Genomic DNA, 14284 nt, shown 5'->3' with positions numbered 1-14284 from the left:
GCCTGAGGGGCGGGGCGACGCCCGAGGGGCGGGGCGATGCCCGAGGGGCCGATGGCTTAGCAGGGGGTGGAGCCTGGGGTGGGGTGGCTGAGAGGCCCAGTCTACTCACTGGGAAACCCACTGCATTTCCCAGAGGGGCTGGTGCAACTCTTAGCCTAGCACAGTGGGGTCAGATGGCCGAACACCTGATATTTCCCTGTCTTCCTGTAGACACAGGATGCCTGGGCTGGAAAGCTAGGGTTAGGACATTGCACTAGGAAATGCGGGGCAATTCAAATGTCATTGAAGTAGGTGAAATTAGCTATTTCTCCTCAAGCCCTCTGTTTGTTTCCCCCTTGTTTTTCCAAGAATGCATCTTCCATCTCCCTGCTTATTTCTTACTTTTATATCAGTCTGATTTTTCTTTCTCCCAATGTATTAAGCAGTAATAATATTAGCTGATTCTTCCCTCCTTCCCCATCTCTCTCTCTCTCTCTCTCTCTCTCTCTCTCTCTCTCTCACACACACACACACACACACACACACACACACACACACCACTTATTTTTATTTATTATATGACAGAAACTTTAGGCTAAAGATAAGGTACAGTGCATGATCTCGCAATGATAACTTTTGGGGGTCCTACTCTTTTTTTTCTCTTTACATTTTTTTTTGTCGGTCATGGGGCTTGAACTCTGGACCTGGGCACTGACCCTCAGCTCTTCAGCTGAAGGCTAGCACTCTTACCACTTGAGCCACAGTACCACTTCCTACATTTTTTTTCTTAAACCTAATGTTTGCTAGGTAGGTGCTTTACCACTGAGGCACACCTCTGGTCCTTTTGCTTTTCAGTTTTTAAGTAGGGTCTTCATTTTTGTCCTCTTAGCTAAGGTCTTCTCTCATAGCTGGAACTACAGATACACACCACCATGCCCAATTTGTTTTGTGGAGATGGGGTCTTGCTCACTTTTTACCTGGACTGGCCTCCAATCTTGATCCTCTGGATCCCCTCCCCACCCCAATTAGCTGGAGTCATAGTCATGAGCCACCCCAACAGGCCAATAATGTTTAATCTTGGTGATGTTATGCTTCTTGAATTTTAGAAGGGAAGGGGAGAGCCACTGTAATTTTCTGTTTTCAGGACATCACTTTTGTCCTACCTAGACCTACATCCTGTCCCCATGTAGGTGGGATGAAAGCTGGTTTTTCTTCCTGTCCTTTGTCTTCCTTCCTTGCTTCCTTCCATTCCTTCCTTTCCCTCCCTCCCTTCCATCTTCACTCCCTCCTCCCTCCTTCTCTCCCTCCCTTCCTCCCTCCCTCCCTCCCTCTCTTGTCAGTCCTGGGCCTGAACTCTGGGCCTCTGGACACTGTCCCTCAGCTCTTCAGTTCAAGGCTAGCACTCTACCACTTGAGCCACAGTGCCACTTCCAGCTTTTTCTGCTTATGTGGTGCTGAGGAATTGAACCCAGGGCCTCAGGCATGCAAGGCAAGTGCTCTACCACTGAGCCACCTTCCCAACCCTCTTTCTTTTCCTTCCTCCCTCCCTCCTTCCTTCCTTTCCTTCCTTTCCTTCCTCCCTCCCTCCTTCCTTCCTTTCCTTCCTTCCTTCCTTCCTTCCTTCCTTCTTTCCTTCCTTCCTTCCTTTCTCTCTCTCTCTCTTTCTCTCTCTCAGGTTTGAACTCAGGGCCTCTGTCAGCTTTCTATGTAGGCTAGCAATCTTACCACTTGAACCATGCCTTAGCCCTGCTTTTTGCTATTTATTTTGTAGATGGAGTCCCATGGACTTTTCTGTCTAGACTGGCTTTGTACCTCAGTCCTCTTGGTCTCATCCTCCTGTGCAGCGAGGATTCCAGATGTGAGCCACCAGTGTGTGGCTCTCAGTTTTGCTTTTTCAAGACTCACAGGTTAGGCTACTTCTAACAGCAAACTAATGACCATTTAGGAGTAACTTGAAACGTTCAGTAGATTTTTCTTTTTTTTTTTTTTTTGGGGGTCCAGTCGTGGGCCTGAACTCTGGGCCTGGGCGCTGTCCCTCAGCTCTTCAGCTCAAGGCTAGCGCTCTACCACTTGAGCCACAGCTCCACTTCTGGCTTTTTTCCTTTTTGCTTATGTGGTACTGGGGAATCGAACCCAGGGCCTCAGGCATGCAAGGCAAGCGCTCTACCACTGAGCCAACTTCCCAACCCTCAGTATATTTTTCTTATACTTTATTATAAATTGTTTTTCACTGAAGGAGAGATTGATCTAGATGTCTTCAAGCAAGATTTAAGATTCTACTCAAATAGTTCAGATCTCGTGCTAGTGGCAATAATACTCACTTTTTTATTTTCTAGTGTTTATTGAGTATACACAGAGATAGTTTTTTCTCTCTCAAAAGTCTTAAAGACTGAGCAGCCAAAATATTTGTATCTAGAGAAACTATCTCACTAGCTTATTCCGCAGCCTTCTGTTAAGAAATGAATTTTATTTTTACCTCTTCAAAACTGATGTAAAGGAGGACAAATATTTGGCCAGATGATATCTTTCAAACTATGCTGTCCACCAATAAGAGCAATTTCTTGTAAGAGAAAACGCAATGAGAGCAGGTGCTGTTGAGTGCTGAGCTTCTGAGAGGCACTTTTTTTTTTTTCAGTTTTCCTTATTCATTTGACCACAGGCAAATTCCTTAATCATTGCTTCATTTTCAATATCTATGTAAAAATAGAAAAATCCGCCTACAAAACAAGTTGGTTGGGATTATGAATGACGAGGATAATATCTGAGAAAATACGTTACATTCCATGGAAAAAAGGCCAACCCAGCATTTCTGAAAGATGGAGAAGTTGGGGAGTAAAGTGTACGGTCAGCATGTGGGTCCAGCTGGCCTCTTCTACTCTTACAATGTGGCTGCTGTTTTCTTTTAGATACTTTTTAATTGAAAGTGTTCTCTGCACACGTTGCTAAACTCTAACTCCTATGCTGCTTGTGGGAATGGGATTGTGAAGGAGAGGACCAAGTGAAGTTGCTGACTTTTGGGTTTGTTTTCAAGAAGGAAGGTCCTAAAAGAAGGCAAGATGTTGAAAGTTATTATGGTTATTCTATGTTGAAATTCACATAGATTAATGGAATAACTATTGATTTGTAAATTGACTGCTTAATGGAAACTTTAATGATCACAGGCATCAGTAGATGATATTGTGAACCTTGTCATTTTAGAGCTGGAAACAATTCACAATTTGTTAAATTTGACCTCAATTTGCGGATGGCCAAGAAACATTGTGGGTCTGTGCAGGAGTGGTGTAGGGAAGTAATGTATAATAAGAGCCTGACCCAAGGCTTTGGCAGGAGGGATGCCCTAGATTCCCAAAGTAAATCTGTGGGAAGTAGCAGAATCTGGTGATCTTGCGGGACTATAGGACAGGGACTGCGAGGGATGACAGGACTTGAGAAAGATGGAAAATGGAGTCTTCCATCTTAGGCTGAGCAGTTGGTTATAACTGCAGCTGGCTTCTGGCTTCTTAGTATACAGACTCCAAGCATTCCCAATGCATTTCCTGGAGAAGCAGGGGGTACATGGCTTTAACTGTGCCATCCGGGAGCCTGCCAGCTGACCCCACTTGATTACTTGAGTGCCTTGTACAAAGTCTGGGGGAAGGCTACTTTAAAATTGGTGTTCCCAGCACTTCCCTTCTGCACTAACCCCAGCCTTCCTTGACATGCTGAGAAAATCAGTATTAGAATACACATCTATTCACAGCACTGTGGAAAGCTGCTCTAGGACATGTATTAAAATCACCTAGAAGTCTTGATAAGATTGTTAGACTCTACACACGTTCCCCCACACCCCTCTCTCCCTCCCTATGTGTGTGCAACCTGAGAATCAGGATTTTCCTTTTTCTTTAGGTAGTACTGAGGTTTGAACTTACAGCCTTATGCTTGCAGAGATACCCTCTACCACTTGAGACATAATTCCAATGATGTTTACATTATTTTTCAAATAAGGTCTAGTTTTTACCCCAGGCCACCTTGGACCATGATCCTCCTATTTATACTTCCTGTTTAGTGATGTGCTCACCACTAGCTTATACTAATTAAGATGAGGGCTTGTGCACTTTTTGCCTGGGCTAGTCTCAAACCATAAATCCTCCTGATAGCTGCCTCTCCAGGAGCTAGGGTTATAGGCTTGAGCTACTGTATCCAGTGAGAATCTGCATTTCTTAACTAATTTCCAGGTGATGCTGCTGCCTGGAACCATACTTAGAGAACTACTGTGAATAGGGTTAAACATGTTTTCTGAATATTTCATGTAATTCAGGGCTTTCAAAAATCAATTCATGGGGCTGGGAAGATGGCTCAGTGGTAGAGTGCTTACCTTGCATGCATGAGGCCCTGGGTTCGATTCCTCAGCACCACATAAGCAGAAAAAGCCAGAAGTGGTGCTGTGGCTCAAGTGGTAAAGTGCTAGCCTTGAGCTGAAGAGCTCAGGGACAGCACCCAGGCCCAGAGTTCAAGCCCCATGACTGACAAAAAAACAAAAAACAAACACATAAGGAGGTCACTTAGGTAGAAGGGGAAGAGTTAAAAGGTCAGATCTACTAAATGTACATGCTCACTGAATAGAGTAACAGAAACAGAGCAGAAACAGGCTCCAAGAAGGCTCTTCATAGAATCCCACACAGGATTAAAATCTTTATTAGCATACATTTTTTAGTATACATTATCATAGATTTTATTAGCTACATTAATTATTGTGATAAGTACATAGGTGTGCACAGTGTACTCTGAATAAATTAATTCCATCTGTTATGTTTCTTTAATCTCTCTCCCTCCACCCCCCTTATTCAAATTGCTTTCTTCATCTATGTTTGAGAGAGAGAGAGAAAAAGAGAAAGTAAGTGTGTGTGTGTGTGTGTGTGTGTGTGTGTGTGTGTGTGTGTGTGTGTGTGTGTGTGTAATGTACTTTGACCAGAGGATTTTTTGTGTATGTATGTGTGTGGTGGTCCCTGGACTTGAAGGTATGGGCACTATCCTTGAGTTTTGTGCTCATGGATACTGCTCTACCACTTGAACTGGAGCTTCACTTCTGCTTAATTGAAGCTAAGCATCTCACAGAAGTACCTGCCTGGCCTGGCTTTGAACTGCAGTCCTCAGATCTCAGCCTCCTGAGAAGCTAGGATTACATGCTTGAGCCACCAAGTGCCCAGCTGATCAGAGGATTTTTTTTTAAAAAGGGAAGGGTTTGGAGAATACCAACTGTAAAGGGCAGAGATAATCTAAGATAAAATGATTGACACATCCATACAAATTGTCAACGTGAAGATCTGACATTAATTTCAGTAAAAGTAACAGAAAAAAAAGATGTCCTGAGAAGTGGGATCATTGCTTTGGATTAAATGGTAAATGGTGGAAGAGAAAGTGGAAAAAGTTGATTTGGTTGGGAAGGAGAGGCTTAGGCCAATGTAGGTCAAGGGAAGTGTTTGTTTCTCCCTGGCTTTCTTTCTCTTCCTGCGTCTGAGTACATAGGATAAAAAGGATCAGAGAATGATATTATATGAAAGGAATCTGAAAAGAGACAGTGAGGATAGAGTATCATATAATATAACGAAAGGGCAAGGTCGTCGTCCTAGTTGTGTTGGGGGACAGAATCAGAACAGATGGATGGCTCCTTCACGTGGATGCTAGAAGGAAAGATATGATGAGGTTAATAAATAGTCTTGATCTGGAAGTTGAAGGGAGTCATGTATAAGTCCTTCCATTTTCAATAGAGGGGAGCAAAGTCATTTTTAGTGGTAGGGCAGACCTGGGAAAGAAGTGTAAGATGGCAAAAACTTAGAGCAATAACTGTAGGCAACAGGCTTGATCAACAGTATCGAATGACCCCAAACTAGGTATAATATTTTAGATCTTGGGAGACAGGAATGCTGTGTTGATTCTATCATGTGTTTTTAACTGTCCACTCCTTCCCTTTGGTCTTCAAAAGATTCGCTTGGCCAGAAATATTGCTCAAACATACAGTGCTTGCTTATCTTGCACAAGGCCAGGGGGTTTTATCCCCAGCATTGCAATTTTTTTTCCTCATTCCTGTCATAAAGCATATATTGAAATGCTAGGAACTTTAGAAACATAAGCAAAACTCTTATTTTTGTAAGTCAAGAATGCTTTTAGGAACAGCTGTAATTAAAATATACTCCCAGATATAAGCAGAGCTGGGAGGAGACCAGCTGGAGGCAGGTAATTACTAGCAGAAACATAGATCCTGATCATCATAATAAACAGATGGTGGGGGATCATATTGGTTTAACCCACAGAGTCCTCTGGTTATAGTTAATTAATTGTAGGATCCCAAGGAATGAACCCAACAGTCCACTAAGCCTTTTTGATTTGTGGAGCAACAAAACCCTTTAAAACACAGGCTCACACTGGGAATGTGGCTTAGTTGTAGGATGTTTGCCTCGTATGCATGAAGCCCAAGTACCACAAAAACAGAAAAAGCCAGAAGTGGCTCTGTGGTCAAGTGGTAGAGTGTTAGCCTTGAGCAAAAAGAAGCTCAGGGACAGTGTCCAGGCCCCGAATTCAAGCCCCAGGACTGGCCAAAAACAAAAACACCAAACCCACAGGCTGTGAGTCTTAGGAACAGAGCCCTCTCATGAGGTAGAGGGATAGAACATGTTATCTGATTCCTAGCAATAAACCATGTCAGAGATCCATAGCCATTTCTGAACATAGCTGTCTTGAAGGATGCTGTAGAAACACTGTACCTAATATGGCAAACTCATTTCATACTTCTAATCCCTTATGTACAATTTCTCTGGAGAAAAGAAAATATCCAAACTTGTTAGTGACTACCACTTGGCACTCCCAAACAGATACCCATTTCTGGTCCCCCCAGATGTCCCTGTTTGTCATTAACATTTTGAACTGATAGGGTTTGGAGACAAACTGAATTTTAGTCCAAGTTCACATTCAGATGGGGGCTGGTGGGACTGTGTTCATGTAGTGATTATGGCCCTAGTTACCAAGTGAATAGCTGGAATATAATTGGTTGTGCTGGTAGTTTGACTGAATTTTGACCTATAATTTTTTGGGTTAGAATTATTGGAACATAGGGTAGCTCTATGGTTAATTTTTTTTTGAGGAACCTCCATACTGCTTCCCAGAGTAGTTGAATACCTTTCATTCCCACCAACAGTGTATTAGTGTTCGCTTTTGGCTGCATCCTCACCAGCACTTGTTCTTTTGATAATGGCCATTCTAACCGGGGTGAGGCAGATTCTCAATGTTGTTTTGATTTGCATTTCCTTTATGGACAGAGACGTTGAGCATTTCTGTGCGTGTCTATTGGCCATTTTTATTTCTTCTTCTGAGAAGTCTCAGCTCACAAGTCTATTATTAAACAGGTTGTTGGTCTCGTGAGAGTTTATAAGTTCTCCGTATATTCTGGAGATTAGGCTATTGTCTAATGTGTAACTGGCAGAAATCTTCCATTCTGTAGGCTGTCTTTTTAAGTTATTGGCTATATCTTCTTTGCAACTAATTTCCATATAAAAATCGCTTTAAGATGGGATTTTGTTTCATTTATTTGGGGGATTTTTTTAAGGTTATTCTAAAAAAATAATTTTTCTAAGGACTCCGTGTGCCCCAATTATGACCTCTCAAGAGCGAGACCATCCATCGAGGCACAGTTAAAGATAATAAACTTATTTACACTATTTACACCAGAAAGGGGGCCTGCGACTACCTTGTCCTGGGCTAGATCCCCCAAACCAAGAACAGCCTCCACCACCAAGCCTCCAAAACGCAGCCCCGACCGCTATTAGTTGGTCTGCAAACCTCCAAACCCCAGACCTCCAAACCTCCAAAGAGGAAGGCTTTTTCCTTTTCTTTCCTTCCTCCTTTTCTGCAGGCCTCTCCGCTCTCCACAGGCCTGCCCTGCCCTGCTCTCTTCCGGTAGGTGCTTCTTGTCTGATTTCCCCTTCACTCCCGTTGCTCAGAACACAGGCAGCCCTATGGGCCGTGCCCCTCCCCCAACGCCCACAGGCCGCAAGGGTTCATCGGCCTAGTTATTTCCAACTGTCACTCAGGCCCCTGGCCCAAGCTGCCCACTGCCCAATCACTTACCAGCTCACCGTGAGGGGCTCGACGCCCCACCCCCTCCGACCAGCCCGAGGGGCCACGCTGGCTATACACCCCCTTTGTATCTGGAGATATTTTTGTCCACATTTAAAACTACCCAAACCTCACTACCACTACCCTCATTACAGTTTTATAGCTTCTGTCATTCGTGTTGCAGCCTCTGCATTTATCGCCCATGTACTTTCTTTTTGACTTAATACTCAAGCCCACTCATCCTACTACAAAACCAGCTATAAATCTTGTCCCTCTTGTTACTATTCTTCATTCATGGGTGGAATATTTTGGTTTTGGTTATAACATATAACATGAGACTTCAGGAAGAAAGTAGGTTTCTTCTTTTTTAATAAAGGGCTTATCCATGTAACCAGATACTCCATGTTCTTGAGATCCTCTGCTCAGCCTCGCAAGCCCCGGGATTACAGGTGTTGGTTTGTCCTGGTTAATTAGCTTTTACATTTTATTTTTCTTTCTTTTGCCGGTGGTGGGGCTTGAACCCTGGGCCTGGCGCTGTGCCTCAGCTCTCAGCTCAAGGCCAGCGCGCTATCCCGAGAGCCACGGCGCCACTTCCCCTTAGCTCAGAGAATGCCTCCATTTACGCTCACGAACTACTGTCGCTATTTGCCAAGGACCCTGCGAGTCTGGCTTATTTCTAAACGCATTTTTCTGTTCTTTAGTCCCCTATAAGTAGTGGAGCCTGGCATGTCCTCCACCCAAACTCGCAGTGGTTTTCTATCAGGAATTTTAGTTTCCTCTAAATCTCTGCTGGTCAGAAACATCTGTGGGGCTACTGGGGCTTGAACCCGGAACCTTGCGCTTTACGAGGCAGGAGTGCTACCACCTGAGCCAGGTTCCCCAGCCTCGTGTGCTGAGCTGTTTCTGATCAGGTGCTTCCTCCAGGGAAGGGGGGGGCTTCTTCCCTCCCCCAGCACAGAGGACCCCCACGTGCCGTGGTCCCACCTGGCTGCTTCCACTCCCAGGGAGGAGATAAGCAGAGTGACCCGGATGAGGGAGCCCAGGCAGGCCTCCGGAGCAGCGGGTCCCACCCAACCGTCCCACCCACGCACGCAGCACGCACCCCAAGCCAAACGTCCTGGAAAAGGCGGTGCGTGAGCATGCGCAGTGCAGCCACCAGCGGGCTTCAGGAGGACACGCTGGTCAACGGCCTCCAGGCCTCGTGAGGCCTGCTCCACATCCGGGTTCCCCCGCCTAGGCCCCCGAGAGCCCCCAGGCGGGTGGAAGGACTGCTCTTCAGTTCCGCCAGGGTGGGGGGCAGGGACAGCAGGGGCCGTTGGGCGCGGGACCCCAACACTCTGGCCTAGTGAGGGGGAGCCAGGCTGGCGAGAGACGTCGTTGCCTTGAGGTAAGGGGAAGCGGGTCTGGGCTTGGAAACTGTAGGCCATGGTGTTCCAGGGGCGGCTCCCTCCTCGGAACTGTCCTGGCTTCCCAGCCCAGCCCCACCCGGTTCCCCGAGAGTCGTTGGGAGACCAGGTAGCACCCCCAAGGGAGTCCCAGTGATCCCCTGAACCGAGCCAGGCGGGGGGGGGGGGGGAGCCGGGGGCTCCTGCCCCGCAGCTTGACTTGTAAGGTTTGAGCGGAGCAGGCCGCGTCCACCTCTGCAGCCCCGGCTGCATCCAAGTTTAGGCTTATGACTGATCGTTTCACTATTGGTCGGTTAAGGGTATTTTCCCCTGCTTCCCTCCCCCACCCCACCCACCCCCCCCCCAATGAGCAATGAGCCATATTCGTGTCTTAAATCCTGCAGGGTACAATGTCTGAACAAGAGCGTATACAGGAATGTCTGAGGAAAGAAATAAGATCACTTCTTATTTCTACCAAAAATGGTTTGACCCCGCAGCAGTTGGAAAAGGAGTACCTTTTGATGGTTGGCAATCACCTGCCCCTCCGAATCCTGGGGTATCGGTCCACCATGGAGTTGGTGTTAGACATGCCTGATGTGGTCAGTGTCTGCCCCTGTGGAAATGGTACCATAATACTGAAAGGTAGGTTTAAGTTCTTAAGTTTTGTCATTTAAAAATACACAGTATAGCCAGGCGCTGGTGGCTCACGCCTGTAATCCTAGCTATTCAGGAGGCTGAGATCTGAGGATCGCGGTTCAAAGCCAGCCCGGGCAGGAAAGACCATGAGACTCCTATCTCCAATAAACCACCAGAAAACTGGAAGTGGCGCTGTAGCTCAAGTGGTAGAGCGCTCGCCTTGAGCTGTAAGAGCTGAGGGACAGCGCCCAGGCCCAGAGTTCAAGCCCCACGACCGACAAAAAAAAAAAAAAAAAAAAAAAATACACAGCCAGGCAGTGGATTTTAATTTGAGAGTTGAAAGAATCAGGTGCCTTTACAGATTGTGGGCAAAGTGAAACACCTCTAAAAGAAGCCAGCCCTGCGTTGCTGACTCACACCTGTAATCCTAGCTATTCAATAGGATGTGATCTGGAGGATCTGGGTTTGAAGCCAGCCTGGCAGAAAAAAGTTCTGTAGACTCCTTTACCAGTTAACTAGCAACATGCTGGACAGGTGTGGCTTAGGTGATGGAGTGACAGCAAACAAGCCTAGCCAGCATCAGACCCTGAGTTCAAACCCCAATATTCCAGTACCTCCTAATAATAATAATAAGCCATTTCTCAGAAAAAATTCATTTATTTTATTTATTTTAATTTTTTTTGTTGGTTGTGGGTCTTGAACTCTGTGCCTGGGTGCTGTCCCTGTGCTCTTCAGCTTAAGGCTCACGCTTTACCACTTGAGCCACAACGCTACTTCTGGTTTTCTGGTGGGTAATTGGAGATGCGTCTCACTGACTTTCCTGCCGAGGCTGGTTTTGAACTGTGACCCTCAGATCTCAGCTTCCTGAGTAGGATTAGAGGTGTGAGCTACACATGCCTGGCAAAATGTTCATTTATAAAAATAGCATTAGCATTGCAGGTTTGTACCTCAAATCAGGAAAAAATAACAATGAAACAATGAAATTACAATTTTATTTTGTGTTGGTCCTGGGGCTTGAACTCAGGGCCTGGGTGCTGTCCCTGCACTTCTTTTGCTCAGAGCTAGTGTTCTACCACTTAAGCCAAATCCTCTATTTCTGGCTTTTTTTTTTAAAGAGTCTCATGGACTTTCCTGCCTGGACTGGCTTTGAACTGAGATCCTCAGATCTCAGCCTCCTGAGTAGCTAGGATTTCAGTCACGAACCACCAGTACCCAGCAAGAACTCCTTTTAAATTCTTTGAAGCATACACACAAATCATTGTAGGAAAGATTGTTGTCCATCTGAAGAGTTTCAAATTTTTCAGGAGCCAATTAGGAGTAATTATGATACAATAGGTTTCATCTTAGAGCATTAAGCATGCTGTTCTCCAAAAGCAAGAAATGATGGAACAGGGACTTCATGTGTATTCTACTACTTAGATAAACAGCTCCTTGGGGAGTTGAATATTTTCTGTATAACTTCAGATACCAAGGATAAAAGGAGGATATTATTCACTTAGATATTTATTTTTTCACCTCTCCTTAGCCATTCCAGATGAATCCACAAAAGGAATAGCAAATTTAGTTGCAAAACAGAGGAGCAGCACTAAGGTTCGAAACTCCATACAAAAGGGAAGAGCCAGTGCTTGCTCTGGGCCAACCTCTCGTCGAGTGCCTTACCGGGGAAGGGTGCCCCCCATTCTCCCAGCTGTTGTGAAGAGTGAGTTGAAAGACCTCTTGGCATTGTCTCCTGTTCTCCTTTCTGATTTTGAAAAGGCATTTGTCAAGCGATTTGGACGATCATTTCAATATGTGCAGTATGGATTTCTCTCTATGTTTGAAGTGTTGAATGCAGCTTCAGATATCATTGCTGTAGAGCAGACCAGAGCAGGTTCTTTACTGATGCTAAAGAAGAATATGTCTGAGGAAAAGCATAGAGGATGGCCAGCAGGTAAGCATATTTGCAATAATAATTGTTGAGAAGCACATGTGGAGCAATCATGACACGTAGAAATGTGCTACAATCGGGAGTTAAGCTCCTTGAATTTGTGAAAGTTAAAAAAGCTTTCTAGGCCCCTTGCAAACAGAAGAGTATGCAAGTTACTCCCATCTGTCCACGTTTCACCATCTCAGAATTAGAGGTACTTGTCAGTAGGAGCTGTGCTGAGCACCTTATATGAGATGAGGTCTGTAAAGAGCTTGTAACAAGTAGTCACTATAAAGACTCAAGACTAACGCCTTGGGCTGGGAAGGTGGCTCAGTGGTAGAGCGCTTGCCTTGTATGCCAGAGGCCCTGGGTTCGATTCCTCAGCACCACATAAGCAAAAAGAAAAAAGCCGGAAGTGGCGCTGTGGCTCAAGTGGTAGAGCACTAGCCTTGAGCTGAAGAGCTGAGGGACAGTGCCCAGGCCCAGAGTTCAGGCCCCATGACTGGACCCCCCCCCAAAAAAAAAGACTAACACCAATGCATTCTTTCATACATCATCTCCCTAGACCCTGAACAAGATAGAATTTAACATTGAGCAGAAGAGGACTCTGAATTTTACAACTATATTAGTGATTTTTCTTTTTTTCCCCAAAATCTGTATGTAGATTCTTCCATGTGCTATGGGTTTCCAAAACAGTGTCTAAATGGGCCAGTTAGAAGTTTGATGATAGAAGGATTGCCATAGTCACAGAAAGCCCTGGAGGCTACTGTCAGGTGTAGCTCTCTCAGCATCAATATTCTTCACATGCTCAGACTTAAGACTAAATTATGCTATTATACTTTGCAGAGGTTGAGTTGAGTAAAACAAACAATAATCTTTGTAGATTCTCCTCCTTCTCCCTCTCCCATAGTATGAAACGGTCATCTAGTTTGAGAAGCACAATTCTAAGCACACTCCATAGCTGGGAGAAGTTTTGGTTTTCTAAGTAAGGTAAAACTTTTAGGTGTTTACCTGTAGAGTCCTGCCTTCTAGGTAATCTAGAGTTTCAAACGTACCAGTCATTTTTTGTAACATAGTTAGGATTTCTTGGTTTTCTTCTATGTATGACTAACAACTTGTATGTACTTTTTTATTACTATAAAAATAAGTTTTCTTCAAGCTTTACTTCTCAATCAAATAAGCAATTGCTTAATAGTGATAGTTTTTTTTTATTCTGTTACTTACAAAAGGTAAAAATTTTAGTCAGCCATTTAGAATGAAACAGCAGGGGGCATATGCCACAGGCTGTCCAGCTGCAAAGGCGCCCTTTTTACAACCCCCTCCAAACATGGAATCACCAAAGCAAATACTGGCCCCCGAGAAGACGGCATTCAATGCCATGGAAACTTCAAGGCTGAACCACACTGAAAAATTAAACCAGGTAAGGTTCCTGAGCTTGGAGATAGCAACAAATCAAAAATATGGTTTTAAGTCGAGTGGTGTTACAACTTAAATATGATGGAGCTGACCTTTAAAAAATTGAACTCATTTGTTTTAGATTTGAGAGCTGACAGTTAGATGAGAGTTTGAGCAATTCTTTGGTTTCTGTTGTTTTTGGTAATGATTCCCAAATGTGTGTCTCTAGTTCCAGCTTTCCACCAGAGTGATAGAAGCATATTTGTAGCTTCCTTATGAATATCTTCACCTGAATGGCTCACCCCAAGTACCATAATCCTAGTGTTTTGCTGTGACTATAATGCTGAAGGGCTGAATAAAAACTAGCATGGCACAGTTGTTTATGCCTGTACTCCTAGTTACTTGGGAGGCAGTGATCAGGTAGACTGTACTTCAAGACCAGCTTGAGAAAAAAAGTTAAGACCTTATTTTAATAAGGCTCATATGAATAATCCCAGCTACACAGGAGGCCTAAATTGGAGGATTGCAATCCAAGGCCACCCCCAGACTAGAAAATAACTAAAGCATAAAAGGGCTGGATGCGTGGCTCAAGTAGCAGAGCACTTGCCTATTTTAGGTGTAGCTCACCGTAATATCAGTTTTCAAGTACAAGGCCCCAAATTAGCATGACAACTTGTGCAAAACTCAGAATAAGCCATAGCAATCAAATTCAAGACTGTTCAAGTGTCTTATTTCTGTAACTTAAAAAGCTAACCATAGGTCAGCACCAGTGGCTCACTCCTGTAATGCTAGCTACTGAAAAGGCTGAGATTGGAGGGTTGAAGTACAAAGCCAGCCCAGGAAGGAAAGTATACGAGGCTCTTACCTCCAGTTAGACCACAAAAGCCACAAGTGG

At 44.7% G+C, this 14284-nt stretch overlaps 1 protein-coding gene and 1 long non-coding RNA gene across 7 annotated transcripts in view; one reads left to right on the top strand and one right to left on the bottom strand.

Annotated features, from left to right (window-relative positions):
* Tdrd5 (tudor domain containing 5) overlaps positions 1 to 14284 on the top strand; it is an 82907-nt gene that overhangs the window by 4516 nt on the left and 64107 nt on the right. For 5 of the 6 annotated variants that reach the window (XM_070034359.1, XM_070034357.1, XM_070034358.1 and 2 more), the window contains exons 1-4: positions 9303 to 9454; positions 9857 to 10094; positions 11614 to 12018; positions 13224 to 13414. In XM_070034359.1, the coding sequence (XP_069890460.1) occupies positions 9863 to 10094; positions 11614 to 12018; positions 13224 to 13414 (828 nt within the window). In that variant the 5' untranslated portion in view covers positions 9303 to 9454; positions 9857 to 9862. Of the gene's footprint in view, positions 1 to 9302; positions 9455 to 9856; positions 10095 to 11613; positions 12019 to 13223; positions 13415 to 14284 lie in introns of those variants that run through there. The other variant, XM_070034355.1, reaches the window with a different exon arrangement.
* Positions 11610 to 14284, bottom strand: part of LOC138835798 (uncharacterized) — a 123290-nt gene continuing 120615 nt past the window's right edge. The window contains exon 3 of the long non-coding RNA XR_011374727.1: positions 11610 to 11988. This is a non-coding gene — a long non-coding RNA (uncharacterized lncRNA). The remainder of the gene's footprint in view (positions 11989 to 14284) is intronic.

Source organism: Dipodomys merriami, unplaced genomic scaffold (genome assembly GCF_024711535.1).
Source record: "Dipodomys merriami isolate MVZ:Mamm:240054 unplaced genomic scaffold, mDipMer1.0.p SCAF_24, whole genome shotgun sequence".
Classification (NCBI taxonomy): domain Eukaryota; kingdom Metazoa; phylum Chordata; class Mammalia; order Rodentia; family Heteromyidae; genus Dipodomys; species Dipodomys merriami.
Note: the sequence above shows the minus strand (reverse complement) of the source record. Positions and strands in the feature narration are given on the sequence as shown.